Consider the following 14,726-nt stretch of genomic DNA (forward strand, 5'->3'; position numbering starts at 1 on the left):
AACCCTAACCCTAACCCTAACCCTAACCCTAACCCTAACCCTAACCCTAACCCTAACCCTAACCCTAACCCTAACCCTAACCCTAACCCCTAACCCTAAACTATCTATTAATATTAGTTAATATTTAAGTTCTTTTTTATATAGTATAAAAACTTTATTTAGCTTAATTTTTATATTATAAAGTTAAAGTAGTAGAAAATAGCTTAGAGGTATAGTTTTTTATGTAGAAAACTATATAGATATATATAGCTCTATATAAACTATAAACTAATTTTATAAAGTATAGAGTTTAGTAGTTTATATTAAGTATACTAGTTTCTAGTATAGACTAGCTTATATAAGCTATATACTAATTAATATCGCAAAGTAAGTAAGTCTAGTAGTTTACGTAAGGTCTAGTAGTTTACGTAAGGTCTAGTAGTTTACGTAAGGTTTAGTAGTTTACGTAAGGTCTAGTAGTTTATGTAAAGTCTAGTAGTTTATAACGTTATATATTAATATCTTTATAAGTAAAGTAGCTATTAATAAACTAAAGACAGATTTAAAATTATAGTATAATTCTATATTAAATTATATAGCTTAAGATTCTCTATAGTAGCTGTATAGTATACAGTTATATAAGGAATATTAAAACTTTACCTCTATTTTTTAACGTAGATATCTTAATAATAAAAGTAGTTATTAATAAACTAAGTAAAGATTTAAAATTCTTATATAATTCTGTATAAAATAGCTTCTTTAGATTTTCTTTAGCTAGCTCTATTACTAAATTAACTAAGCTTAATCTTACTACTTTAATCTTACTCTTTATTTCTTATCTATCTCTTATTACTACTAATAAAACAGCTTAATCCTACTAAGATTAAGTATATTCTCTAAGGTAAGTAGTTACTAATCCTGCTTTTAAGAGTAAAAGTCTACCTCTAACTTTATAGCCTTTGTACTATTTTCTCTATAGTATTACTATTGTTATAAGTAGTTTTTATAGACTTTTTAAGTATTTTCTAGTTTAAATTAAATAGTTTAAATATATATAAATAGATAATAGTTAATATAAAATAGAAAGTTATAATTCTCTCTATAATATATTAAACTTAATTTATATTAAAAATAACTCTAATCTAAATTAGATAGGTACTTAAAATCGAAGGCGCTGTGCTAGACTATAGCAAGACAATAACATATATATTGTGCTACAGGTGATGCACCTGTGCTGCGTTCCTGCACTAAGACATCTTCTTCGACATTCTCCGTCTCTATCCTGTAGATTCAGCTGCGTTTTTGTCTTTCTTAGATATTAAGTGACTGAATGCTGTCCTCGCCTCAAATCCTTGCTATTTTCGGCCTGGGTTTTAGACTGGTTCTAATAGATCTTGCGCGCGATTGTGTTCGAAATTATCTTGCAAGAGGAATTGAACGCCTTAGCGCTCCTGCTTCATTGCGAGAAAGGATCACAACCTTCACTTGATTATCGACTGCGACTGCTAGAGCCTGTGTCGAGACCTTGTTCAAGGTTGCTTGCAGGGGATCAGCTGGTTGTGATGATAACTTATTGACGTTCGCGAGAGTTGGAATGACTACCACGGGTAGTTTGACGTCTTCGCCGCAGTCGTTGGTCCACTGTGGTACATAGCTGGGAATCCTGTTGTGCGTCCTCGACCTCCCATGCTTCTGAGCGCCCCGTTCATCATGTCGTCTGAAAGCGGCTCGCTCGCCATTATTATCTGCGCATGTAGGCGTTCCTCTGTAGCTCCTTGCTCTTGCCTTCATGTTTGCTTTCGGTCGAGTTCGGGTCTTGATGTTGGGTCCTCGTCCGATCAAGCAACTTGACGACAGTTCTGCCATCGCGTTGATAGGCATGTGTACGCTCATCTTGGAGGCTTGTACTGTGCTCATTTTCGGTCGGCCAAGCCCACCAAGGTCAAGCGCAGAGCTCTTGCTCCTCAGGCCATGACAGGACGTCTTAGAGTCTAGCAGGATGCGGCGACATGCTAGGTATAACTCTCGTTCGGTAACTTCGTCGAGAATACGGCGATTGATCCAAGGCGACTGATTGTATGTGCTGTCTTTGGAGGTTTGCTTATCTTGGAATGACAAGGGTCGTGAGGGAATTGTTTCTAGCGTGGAGATATTGAGGGAGACCAACTTGGAGGCAATCTTCTATACAACCGCGACCTAGAGGTAAGAACATGACTGTAGACAATGACTAGTGACGATACATACGATGAGCGTCCGCTTACACGGAAATGTTCGCCGCTTCATGGTTGTTGAGTAGATACAGCGATTAGAAGTGCCACCTTGATTACAACATGGCTTCAGAGCGCTGTGAAAGTACTACAATTGTAGCGACCATGGAAGGAATGCGCGTGAGAGAAGTCAGTAAAGTACAGCCGGCCAAGGATGACTAGCATAAAACAGGATGCGACCGACTACGAGCCGTGGAGAATTCCGATCTAAGATTGTGATGCAAACGATCATCTAAATGGGCGCTTAGCGTCTCTACAACCGAACGGTCCAGGTTGTGGTACGCGCTTCCCGGTGACGCTCAACTACCACGATCAGCGATACTTCCTTTTTTGATAATCCCTGTTCATCGACGGAAGTAGCATTTGTTCTCCTATGCCAAACAGAACGAGCCGGACGAGCCCATTGGAAACAAATGACGCTGCGGCTCCACGAATACCGTGTTCGTGCAAGCAACGCACACCGTCAGTCAATGCGCGCGCATCACCAAAACAGGCTACGTAGAATCGGGGCTGTAGAGTGACACAGCAGGTCGTTATTAAATGGTAACTCAACAGGGTACTTCATGAATTGTCCAGCCAACTTTCTCGTTGGTACATACTTAGCTAGAGGAGTTCGCGGCCGCGAGTGTTATTGTGGCGGTGTCAGGATACGCGCCGTGCGCGAGGCACCAACTACATCGTTTCTATATCCAGGTTTCTGCTTTTTCCTCAGTGCTGCTTAGTGTAAGGCCCTGCACTTGCCTGAAGACGGCCTTTGAATAGCTTACTGATAGTCACGAACCAGCCCTTGACGCTCTTCCTCTGCTTTGCGCTCGGCAACTTCCTTGACCTACTCAGCCTTCAGCTGGTCGCGCTCTCTCCTCTCTTTTGCACGCGCATCACGCTTCCATTGCGCAGTCTTTTGGTTGTACAGCTCGTCAACTTCAGCAAGCTCGCTCATTCCAATCCTCTTATCGTCCTCCCTTCTTGGAGGTGAGGGTCTCAAACAGGCCGTCATGCTTGACTCAAAAGAGGGCGTGCTGTATCGGCATAGAGTGAAACAATTGTCATATATAAGGTGAGTGTGTCGCCAGCGCACAATCCGACACATGTTGCATACCTATGTACCAAACGCAAGTATATTGCGCTCTGTCAGACATCCCAAGACAGGACGATCACAAGATAGACTCTTGATGTCATCGCGCTCAAGCTGCTGCTGTGGCGTTGCTCGTCGATTCATTTCCGTGGTAGCGGTGTTGGTGGTTGTATCCACGTTCGTCATGTGCATGTTCCTGACATTGCACGACAGCGGACATGACGCAATAGTTTTGCAGTAATACTCCTCGATCGATAAGGATTTTGGTGTGGGTTGCCGCTGACTGCACAAACCATCGAGCCATAGCTTACAGTCCGTACCCCTACGCCGCATCCAACGCCCGTAGCCTTCTGACACAACAAATTGTGGTATGATAGTGCGTGTGTCGTGTAAGTTCCGAACAGCAAGAGCAGTGCAGTACAATGACTTGTATGTGTTGCACTGAAGCACCGTTGGATGTTACTCTACTATGATATGTGACTCCTCACATAACATTGGACGTGTTAAGCTTATCAATTGAACGCCGGATAGATCAATTCAGATCCTCGAAGCGCCGAATTATTGGTACTCCACGAGTATGGTCGCGGAATGAGTCAATTGTCCATTCCCACCCGTTTTAAGCTTCCCGACCAGATTATAGATGACTCCAGATTTTTTCTGCACCTCAACACCAGACCATCCTACGAGGATGCTAAACACAGTGCCAGTTTCATCGCCCTTCTCCCGACCCTCTAATATCGACCAATCCTTCTCGACACTTCAGCCCGAGCGCACCGCTCGCATGTCAGTGTTGGGATGTATATCCCTCCGATCCCCGTCAAAAAAGTCTTGCTGATACCGTCTTTCTCCGCAGCAGCTATGTCTGATGAGAAGTACAATAACGTGATCTCTACCACAGGCGCGTTCAGTACATCCCTGACCTCCACATCGAGCTGTACATGGCAGCCGAAGATCGGGTGAGACGAGGTCTTGTGTAAGTCTTTGACCGCTTCAGCTCGCCCCTAAACAGACTATCGTCAACTCCTCTTCAACTCACGTCTTGGCAAAGTCCATATGATGCTTCACACCGTCGAAACAGAAGAATCACCAGAGTCGCAAAGCATCGACATGCCCGATGCCTCCGTATGTCCAGTACGGCCCGTCCGGTGTAGTGGTCACGGTGCTCCATGCGGAGTCAAGGCCTTAGCCTTCAGGGGTCTGGGGGTTCAGGACGTCGTGGTCGGGCTTGACGCCCATGAGGCCGATCTCGACTACTATTATCTCAAGAGACAGAGATCTTTAATGTCGTAAACAAGTGGCCGAAATGTTGTGTGTAAAATGCCTCGATTTGAATATGAAGAAGGTCTTGTACACCAAAAAGATAGCTAGGCAACGACCTTTACAGTGTGGGGGACATTGCGTGTCAAGTGTGGATAGTCACGAAAACATTTCATTTGTTACCTAACAGTACTACCTTCGGCTCTTGTGCTTGGATCGCTCCTGTCCTCTTGCATACGCACTTTCTGATGACAGAAGTTTGGTACGCTGTGCGCATACAACCATTCGTTCATCCGTCTTCAGCTTCCGGCTTCGGCTTTTGTTTCCAACTCCTTCCTTGTCCTTGCCGACGACTCGCTTTATTTCTCACAAGTATATGATTTGGCTTGTTGTCGAATGGTAGGGCGACCTTCAGCCTCTGGCCTCCTTCGCTCCACCACCTGTATTCTCTTGTCACATGTCTCTATCTCCTACTCTTCAACGAGTCCCAATTTATAAGATCACCAAACTTAACGGATGATTGTCAACCACTGGTCAGCATGCTTGGCCATCATCTTGCCTGTCTGACGTGCATGAAACGGCTTCGGGTGCATGGACCCGGGTTCCAGTTCCAACATGTCGATTATCGTTGAGGTTAATCACAATTGTGCCTTGGTGAAAGCAGTTGCTATTTTTAGCTATGAGAGTACAAATCCCGGTTCAGCATTGAGCTTCAATCAGAGTGGCGGTCTTGCATGTCAGACACAATGGCTCGTGACGCTGTTTCCTGTTCCTCAAGGATGATCGTGCGGGATTGTGTTCAACCTTGCCCCTCTATTATGACTTTTGAGCGATACATGGTCGAGCGCATACTGAGTACGCCCATTAATCGTAGATACCTCTGTACACAGTGAGGAGTCAACTATTCGCGAGTAGATATAGTTTATGCAGAGTAGCCAGCGTTGAGTGCTTACGACATGCTGGTGGCAGCGCCAAGCACAGCCGTGCCCCACACGCACGACGGCTGACAGCAGGCTCCGGCAACTGTGCCTCCTCTAGTCGCGACCTGCATCGTCAACAACAGCACTCTTCCCGTTTGGCGACGTCCTAGCTGGTAGAAGATGGGAATCAAATTTTAGAAAAGCTCATTGCCGTTCGTATTCCCGAGCGCGTTGCACACCCGAGAGCCGAAACCCGTTGTAGGAGCGCGCTTCGCACCTGGGTAAACCCGAAACCCGAAGCCTCATATTGCGACGCGTCGTTCACATGTCATGGCGCGGACAACCATCGCATGCGCTTCCTGCCGGTAAGTGGAAGGAATGCTTCGGAGAAGAGTTGTTCTAATGCTGTACAGCCGACAGAAGATCAAATGTATACACGACGGTGATCCACCCTGTCGCAGTTGTTCCAAAAAAGGCCGCATCGAACCGGGCCAGTGCGTTCTGACGAGCCCAATCCTTTCGCAGCCTTCTCGTTGCCCGTAGGCGATCCACCAAGTAAGACTTCACGCTAGCGTTTTAACGCTGACATTCGCAGACCGTCCAGCACTTTTCAGCGAACGAATGTTCCATCCGAATCCGGTGACAGCCAAGCCGCTATTGAGACAGTAACAACTCCTTTCATACAGCGTGCAAATGCCCAGCGCCATGCATCAAATGCGATAAATGTTCTACGTCAACAAGATGGTATGGGAATATTGCGCGCATGCCTGGTCTTCAGACGAAAGTTTCCTGAGCTACGATTTCTCCATCTACCCACAATCTCAAAGTCGCTTCGTAACCTCCAGTGCTTGAAAAGCCTAGAATCACCCGCATTGCAAACGTTCTTCTTATCCATTATGGCTGTTTATGCTGTGGTAGGGAAAGATAAGGCGAGGCTACCTACAGCAGACCAATTTGCCACAGCAGCACGAGAGCAGATGACGGTCCTGACGCCACCGAGCTTGGTGACTGTTCAAACGCTGTTGGTACTCTCCATGTACGAGTGGGGGATCGGGAACCGACAGCAAGCCTGGCTGAGCAGTGGCATGGCTATCAGGATGATGCAGTCTCTACAGTTCATGACCGCTTCTACAGAACATCCCCCTGAAGATTTGAATGTGTACAATCGTACCTTGTGGAGCTGCTTTATCATGGATCGCTTGATCTTCTCAGGAATGCCTCAGCCATATACCCTTTCATGCAATTCTCTACGAACCTCTTGGCCTTCTTCAGACGAAGACTTCGTGTTTGGCCTGCCCCCAGTGTCGTCACGTCATGCCACAGCTGGGCAAAGTCTACTCGATGACATGCCTGGAAATATGGCGAACTCCTACAACGTTCTCGTTAGGGGCTTCGATATATGGGCACGCATCCTACAGTGGATCATTAGTGGAGGAAGATTCTTGCCTGATATGAGTCTTCCTGCAAATTGTCCCTGGAATCCGACGTCACCCTGGGCGTCACTATATCAAGAATTACAGGCATGGAGAAGCCTTTTGGAAGAACGGATGCTTTTCCCTAAGGTCTCCGTGGAGAGCCATGCTGCGCTCGAACAGGCCGAGCCTTTCGCCTATGTCAATCTAGTCTACTACATCAGGTGCGTAAACACATACGTTCTTGGAAGAAAGTTCATCTGAGACTTTGATGTGACAGTCTGATCTTCCTAAATCGCGAGTACCTCCCGTTTCTGCCAACTATGTGCGATCGACCCTCTGGACCAATTGATCCTCCACTGCTTCCCCCAGATGCACCTGTGGGATGGTGGGATACAAGAGCAACTGAGCTTTTCGCGTCTGCAGCCTCTATAACTACCATCATGGAGGACCTGGATAATGCAGACGCTTCGCTGCATACGCCCTTCCCAAGCTTCTGTGTTTTCTCAGCAGTAACCATGAACATGTACAGATCGGCTTTCCCCTGGATGAGCCCCGATAAACTGCAAGACGGTCGATCCCTTGTAGAGAAGAATCTCCTTTGGCTTGATACATTCCGCAAGATTTGGCCTGTTGGAGAACGCTGGTGGCTGACGAGCCAGCGTACCAAGCAATTGTACGATCATGCTAGTGCTCACTTGGAGAGGTACCAAGGAAAAGCAAGAACGGATTTCGATGCCCTAGAGGCTTCCATGCATGACTGTCGGCGTCGAAGGCCATCAGTCGATGAGTATCGGGACCTGAACCCTGACGCGGTTCTCACACGGGACCGCATTTTCACACATTTAGAAGAGCAAGGGCTGTGCGAGACAAATTACAATGGGGACATGTCGGAGATGGCATTACATTCAAATATAGGATGGAGTCAATTATGGCCGTTTTGGGATCAAGAAGATAGTGGATATCTCGTCTACAGTGGGCTTTCGCCAAATACAGAATGTTTATAAATCATTGGAGCAGAACGTATCGATCAGCATCCAACCAGCTGTTGCACAGTATTGTCGTATGCTTTCTTCAGAGTTGAGACGATAACATCCAGCTCTGCATCAGTTACAGTATATGGAGGCGCAACCAGTATGTGCTCTCCTTCCAAGCCGTCCACCGTACCGACACCAGGGTATAATGCTACACCCAGATCGAACGCAGCAAGCTGCAGTGTAGATCCAAAAGCCATTTGCGGAGGGAAAGGCCTCTTTGTGGTCGTATTCTCCATGAACTCTAAGCACCAGAATAGCCCACGTCCTCTTATGTCTCCAATATGTTTGCACTCTTTAAACGTGTCTTGGAGACGTCGGCCCAGCTTTTGTCCTTGAACAGCACATCTGTTTACGAGGTGGTCGCGCTTGATGATCTGCTGGACTGCCAAAGCAGTAGCGCACGAAGTTGGATGTGCCTGATAAGTTTGCCCATGGTTGAATGCCGATGATCCTTCCTTGAGAGCGTTTACAATCTTGCGATTTATAAGCATGCCTGCGATGGGAGCATACCCGCCTCCAAGCCCTTTGCCAATTGTGACGATGTCCGGTTGGATATCTTCTTGCTCAAAAGCGAAATAGGTGCCTGTGCGACCCGTTCCACACATGACTTCATCTAGATGCAAGAGTATGCCGTACTTGTCGCAAAGTGTACGAACCGAAGGCCAGTAGCCCTTCGGTGATGCCATGGCACCTAGGGTTGCGCCACTAACCGTCTCGCCACTGGTGATGACTTATTAGCTCATTCTGAAGCCGCACGACTGGAGTCCAGGAAAGCTTACATGAAAGATATGATATTTTCAGGTCCAAGTCGCAGGAATTCTTGCTCAATCTCCTCAACAAGTCGCGCGACGTATTCTTCTTCCGTTTCTGCATCTTTGGCACCATGATAGTGGTCGGCCGGGCCAACGAAAGAGATATTAGGAAGCAGGATCTGCTCGTAAGGCACCTTGCGTCCGATAACGGAAGATACAGACATAGCACCAAATGTATTTCCATGGTATCCTTGCTTCCTTGCGACAAAGATCCTCCGCTGCGTTTCGTTCTTTTCGAACCAGTACTGACGAGCACACTTCATTGCAGCGTCGTTCGCCTCGCTGCCACTGCCAACAAAGAAAGCTTTGGTCAGATCATGCCTGTTAGGGCTGCATTCGGTTGCGCTTTGGTGCTCAAGGATGCACCTGGCCAGATCTTCGGCAGAGCCTGTGGTGTATGCACCCGTGTGCACGTAGCTGACAAGACTCATCTGTGTTACTGTAGCTGCAATAACTTCCTTGTTTCCATGGCCTATTATGGCTACAGCAGCGCCACCACAAGCATCAAGAATAGATTTTCCGTCCTCTAGGAAAAGGTAGTGGCCTGAAGCTGAAACAACCCTATGGGGCAGGTACGCCAAAGAACGGTGCAGGAGCGATGGCTCCGGGGATGATCCAGACATTGTGTATGGGTTCCGAGAGCAGAATTCGAGGTCGCGAGATTGTCGCAATTCTGCAATGCAGCTTCGAGTGGGAAAAGTCCAGTTTTCAGCTCATCACAGCATGGCGTTCAATTCGGTCTGGCGCGTTTGCGGTACTACATGCCGTCGCGGGTTTGGCGAGTTTCTGGCCTGACTTCTTTTCTTTCGGCTAAAGTCCATCAAACGCAGTTGATAGTCTTTGCTTCGGGTTTGGCCGAGCGCAAAACCGAAACCCGAAAATCGTACGCAGGTCGCGCAATTCGCACATGGCAGGGCGGTCTCTTCCACGGACGCGTGCGCATCATTCTGGTGAGCTTATCTCCTAGTCGGATGGTGAGCTGCTCCATGCTACCAACTGGCTTGAACTCTGTCTTGATCAACGCCATGATTGGATGGGTCGAGACGGTGCCTGATTCTCAATCGTACACTGCGGCCGTATTTACTGAGCGGCAGATGATCTACTGGGATATCATCCCATATGCATGCAGTCTTCACCTTTACACATTGTGCGATGATGACTGCGCGACAGAGCATCCAGCCATGACATATCGTAAGCGTTGGCTGGTAAACGGTTTCTGCAAACAGCGAGTCGTGGAAGAGTCTTGGCATGACAAGGGTGCAACACCACTGCAGTCCTCGCGCCCACCGCCACCTGTTACACCATCCATTAGCATGCGCATCTTCTACAACAGTCGCTCCTATCTTCGAGAAGCACATGGGGTAAGAAAGTTCTCGTCCTACACACTAGCATTAAACGCGGCTGCTGCGATAACGCAGAACATGAGACCGTTCGCACATTGGCCGCTTGCAGTCTTGCTAGGTCACGCTTCTGCGAGTAGGTATGTCGTACTCAAACCGAAATTGCTCGGTACTGACTGTTTATAGGGCGAGAAGCGCCGGTAGATGCGATGCCCAACCTCGGCTCCGCGGAGCTGTGGCGTCTTCAAACTACCTTCTATACGAAGTGGATAGTTCCCAATAACATAAATCAGGCAAGGTCTATTAAATCGATGCTTTTCGCCCAAGACGTAAGTTGCGCCTGAATACGCTTACATGCTGTGCTTTCTCGCTGAACCCTCCCTGATTCAAGGTCGTGTCTCCGACACTCGCCCGTTCTTGGGCCGCAAGGTGGACACCGAATTCATCTTTTAGCTTTTCACGCCTTTATAACCGTTGTCAATCATCGGTCAGTCAAGGGAGCTCAAGATCATCCAGTCCGCAGCCATTCAAAACAGTGCTTCCGCCACTACCCGGGTCAACTTCCCGTTCCCGATGTTCAACAACATCTCCCTTTCTGTTGTAATGAACTCATGTATGACCTGAACGCAGCGCGCGTAATTACGCTACAAAAGAAGATCTTGACCGCCTGCAGGCTAACAAGAATATCAACGATGAAGAGCTCGCTCGAATGGAAAAGGTCGTCGAAGATATTCCTATAAGCTTGGCCTGCGAGCAACAAGAGCTAGATAAAGCGAGAGGTATCTTCATGCTTGCACTATATAGTACACTGGCTGGAAGGAGCTTGCTGATGCTGCTGGCGGCGATTTATTTGCCAGCAGTCTTGTAAGAGAAACGGCGATGTGCAACGCGCTATCTAATGATGCCTTGGATGCTCTTCACCTTACGGGCGCAAGGGCCAGTACTGGTGAAGTTGGCGATGCGCAAAAGACCATTCAGCTAGCACCATGACGTGGCGATGAGTGACGTAGGCTCGCGGAATGTATGAAGGCTCAGGCGTGTAAAATGATATAAGATTTCCAGTCTTACTGTATACTCTTAAGCTCTAGCTAACATAGAGAACTCTCTAGCTGAAAAGCCCAATAGCCAATTCCATTAGCACTTGTCATCGCACACAATCACATTCCACTGGGTATGGTGGAATATCTGTCCCGAGACTGTAGAATCTTCGAATTAGCAGTATGACACGCCAGATAATAAAAGCGTAGGGTAGAAGTGCAAGTGCAAATCAGATTGTTATACAGAATACCACGCGCTAATCAATGCAGAAATTGAAGATATCTAGGAATGGATGTACATACCTGAGTAGCCGAAATTACCTTCGAAGGTGTGCTGGCAACGGTCTACGATTTCCCGAGCACCATCTGCGATGGATCCCCATGAACTAAGAGTCTTTGTGGACGTAGCCTACGGAGCATCTGCAGTAAGCAAAGAGGTTCAAGAATACACAGGAATCTCAGTCGCTTACGTCGTTACACCACCAAATAGCACTTCTGTATGCACAGCTAACCTTTCCACAAGCGCCGGGTCCTGGACCATTACTAGGCCGACCGCTAAGGCCCCTAAGATAGTTTATCCTACTATTAATCTGTCTAGAAGGTGCTTCTGGGTAGTTTCCGCAAATGGCTCTTGCGTTACTGAAATCGGTGCGTTTCTTCAACTCGGCATCTGTCGCCACTGTGTTGTCGGAACGGATAGCAAAGTCTGGGTACTTGCTTGTCTCGGCCTGGACGTCTTCGAGGGTGCCGTTGATCAAGCTGATGCCGTCGGGATAGTCAACCTCCCATTCGAAAGGCTCGACGCTATAACCTGCAATCGGCGCCTCGAGGGCAAAGACCTGTCCATTTAACTTAGTCAAAATGAAGGTTGCGATTTGGAAGCAGAGAGGGTACCTTAGCGGCAAATAGTAGTGCGAAAGCGAAGCCGGTCCTCATATCTGATACAGGATACAATTGGACGTACACTGGGAAGATATTTGACCAAAGAGGCAATTGAAAGTATGTTGTAAAGACACTTCAATCTTCGAGGCAAAGGACTATCTTTTATACGCCGCAACCATATCGTGTGTGTGACTTGCATGCCTTTGATCCTTCTGATATGCTCGTAGTCTCTCCTTCCGATGCTTCTAGCGCTCAGAATATCTCGGGCCGAAAGGCTTTTGACGGTAGACTGCGCTTGCGATCGACGAAGTGCAATTACGTCATTAGTGCTTCGGTAAGATTGTGAACCAATCGGTTCATCAGAAATCTGCCTCACAAGCATCATTGCCTACGATCTTAGTCCTCGATGTTGTAAAGCAACAATAGTGGTGCGACTAATTTTGCAAAGACGGATCTGTCGGATGGCTATATCAAGGCGACCTGCCTAGCGTAGGATGTAGAATCTTAGCGTAACTATAGCAAAGAACACTGGTCTGTCGGGTGGGTACATTCAGGCGACCTGCTCGGCTTGGCGAACGTATTAGCTCTAAGGCTCAATCTTGGCTGTTGTAAAACACGGCAACTGCGGCAGAGATGGCAGCGCTACCAGATCAATACATTCCGGTTCGTTGCTTGATGATATTCAGGCGACTCACTGAACTACCTTTGGTTAAAATAGAAATACTTCCATACTGTAGACTGCGAGAAAAAGACAGTCGAGAACGTCATAGCTTAGGCTGAAATTCGGCAACGCAGTAGAGACAAAGACCTCCTCCACTACACTCGGTTGTGAATGGCTACGATGCTCTAGAGAAGTTGCCATAACGGCTGCCACGGCATCTGAACGACGTAGTATATATGGGTAATCATTCGTTATGATGAAGACAATGCAGATATGTTTAATATACCGCCTTCTTAAAATGGTCTTAGCCTTGAAATAACCGCACGAGACCTCACATACGAACGCGAGAGGCTAGGACATGTGCCGTTCCAACAACAATGTTGCATTCACCTTCTTAGTGCAAAGGTACTAGCATATATGTCTAAGACATTTCTAGTCATTCTAGTGAACAAGCTCGAAGGATAGAAAAACGCACTTCCATTGACCACAGCAGCTCATCATTATACTTAGTGCAAATCACGATTTCATTGCTTACAGACATCTCAAAATGCGGTTTTCCCTTATCTTCCTTACTCTCTTTGCTCTCCCCGTAAGTATAGCCAGAGCATGAATACCTTAGGGACTTGATTGACTTTCCCAAGATCTTTGGCGCTACTCTGCCGCGGAAAGACGCAGACGGCATCCCTGGATATGGAGTCGAAGACCTCTCATGGGAGATAACGCTCCCCGATGACTCCAATGTCACTCTCTCGGGTACGATTGAGCAGGTTGCCGAGCAACTCGACACGCTGAGCCCTACATGGAGGGCCGGACTCGATAACGCGAATGCTGAAACCTTGGAGAAGCGAACATACTTCGACCCCCAGGACGTACGTTGCGGCAACTTTCCCTACCTCAGGAACCCCTTCAGGATTACGAATGGTATCAAGTACTTGCGAGGTCTTAGTGGAAGACCAGCCAACGGACCTGGTCCAGGAAACTGTGGCAGAGTCAGCTGCGCAAATACGGGTGCTATTTGGTGGTGTAATGATGTATGTTTTCCGGTCCAGCTCTTCGAGAAACCTTCTATTTGAACCCGTTTACAAATGCTGATGAGAACAGACCCCTGAGCGGAAGGAATTGGCTTCTTTTGGATCCATCGCCGACGGTGCTCAAGTTATCGTAGATAGGTGCACAGTGAGAGGAATAGACGTCGGCGTCCCACCTTCCCCTTCAGTCCAAGTAGCAGGGTAAGTACTCATCTGAAAATTTCTTTGTGGGGGCACAGATTAACTTGTCGAAATCTATAGTCAAGCCTTCCATCCAACTGGATGGAATGTCATCGTCCGCAAGGATTCATGCTGATAGTGTGCCATTACCCACGACTCTGGGTCCTGGTGCTTCAGTATGAAAGATATATTGGATATCTTCAGGAAGGCAACAGTGCGGAGAACACAACCGAACCAGTTCATTCGTTTTCCAGCAGTAGTAGTTTGTGACAGAAACCATTAGAAAATAGATCCCAGGGCCTCCAAATCTAGTCTCTTCGATGCATTTCTCTTTCTCCTTGCTCCAGTCGCACTTCATTGCTATACGTGTACGAGTGGACATAAGTGCCGTGAACTCTATACGAGCTGTCTGCACAGGGTGGTAAATGGGCTTCAGGGAACGAGGAGAACCTTCATAAATTCGAACGAGACGTTTCGTGGTGGCAATGGTCATGACGCTAAAGTAGGGAGCCTCGGTGTAGCTGTCGCCTACCTGGGTTGGACGGAAACGGCTGCTTCCGCAGATGGGGGCGAGTTGTTGCTCAAGGGGGGCAACCATGACGTCAATGAGGCGACCCATAGGGCTACAGCCCTCGCGTCCACCGCCACCTATTGCACCCTCCATTACCATGCGCATCTTCTACAACAGTCGCTGCGACATTCGATGATACTTCGTTCGACGCTCGCTGATCTCACGAACATCACGACCCACAGCTTCTCGAGCAACGAGCCATTTGCGGCGCGTTCGGCGCCTCCCGCCCGTTAGCTTTACCGTGGCCTCCACCATCAAGAACACGAAG

At 47.6% G+C, this 14,726-nt stretch overlaps 6 protein-coding genes across 6 annotated transcripts; 2 read left to right on the plus strand and 4 right to left on the minus strand.

Moving 5' to 3' along the window:
* Nucleotides 1-1,395: 1,395 nt before the first annotated feature.
* On the minus strand, nt 1,396-2,262 carry GT037_009826 (uncharacterized protein; the record flags this gene model as incomplete). The annotated part of the gene is made up of 2 exons (XM_038934873.1): nt 1,396-2,160; nt 2,224-2,262. The coding sequence occupies 2 exons, from the start codon at nt 2,260-2,262 to the stop codon at nt 1,396-1,398; spliced, it is 804 nt and encodes a 267-aa protein (XP_038782287.1).
* Nucleotides 2,263-3,075: 813 nt separating this feature from the next.
* On the minus strand, nt 3,076-3,336 carry GT037_009827 (uncharacterized protein; the record flags this gene model as incomplete). Its single annotated transcript, XM_038934874.1, has 1 exon — nt 3,076-3,336. The coding sequence occupies one exon, from the start codon at nt 3,334-3,336 to the stop codon at nt 3,076-3,078; it is 261 nt and encodes an 86-aa protein (XP_038782288.1).
* A 3,058-nt stretch (nt 3,337-6,394) lies between these two features.
* Nucleotides 6,395-7,917, plus strand: GT037_009828 (uncharacterized protein; the record flags this gene model as incomplete). The annotated part of the gene is made up of 2 exons (XM_038934875.1): nt 6,395-7,134; nt 7,191-7,917. The coding sequence occupies 2 exons, from the start codon at nt 6,395-6,397 to the stop codon at nt 7,915-7,917; spliced, it is 1,467 nt and encodes a 488-aa protein (XP_038782289.1).
* A 23-nt stretch (nt 7,918-7,940) lies between these two features.
* GT037_009829 (aminotransferase class 3) lies at nt 7,941-9,382 on the minus strand (the record flags this gene model as incomplete). Its single annotated transcript, XM_038934876.1, has 2 exons — nt 7,941-8,667; nt 8,727-9,382. 2 exons carry the CDS (start codon nt 9,380-9,382, stop codon nt 7,941-7,943), a joined length of 1,383 nt encoding a protein of 460 aa, XP_038782290.1.
* Nucleotides 9,383-11,594: 2,212 nt separating this feature from the next.
* GT037_009830 (uncharacterized protein) lies at nt 11,595-12,072 on the minus strand (the record flags this gene model as incomplete). The annotated part of the gene is made up of 2 exons (XM_038934877.1): nt 11,595-11,975; nt 12,031-12,072. 2 exons carry the CDS (start codon nt 12,070-12,072, stop codon nt 11,595-11,597), a joined length of 423 nt encoding a protein of 140 aa, XP_038782291.1.
* A 1,154-nt stretch (nt 12,073-13,226) lies between these two features.
* GT037_009831 (uncharacterized protein) lies at nt 13,227-14,023 on the plus strand (the record flags this gene model as incomplete). Its single annotated transcript, XM_038934878.1, has 4 exons — nt 13,227-13,268; nt 13,321-13,710; nt 13,781-13,908; nt 13,969-14,023. 4 exons carry the CDS (start codon nt 13,227-13,229, stop codon nt 14,021-14,023), a joined length of 615 nt encoding a protein of 204 aa, XP_038782292.1.
* Nucleotides 14,024-14,726: the final 703 nt, after the last annotated feature.

The sequence above is a fragment of the Alternaria burnsii genome, assembly GCF_013036055.1.
Source record: "Alternaria burnsii strain CBS107.38 chromosome Unknown 701, whole genome shotgun sequence".
Taxonomy (NCBI): domain Eukaryota; kingdom Fungi; phylum Ascomycota; class Dothideomycetes; order Pleosporales; family Pleosporaceae; genus Alternaria; species Alternaria burnsii.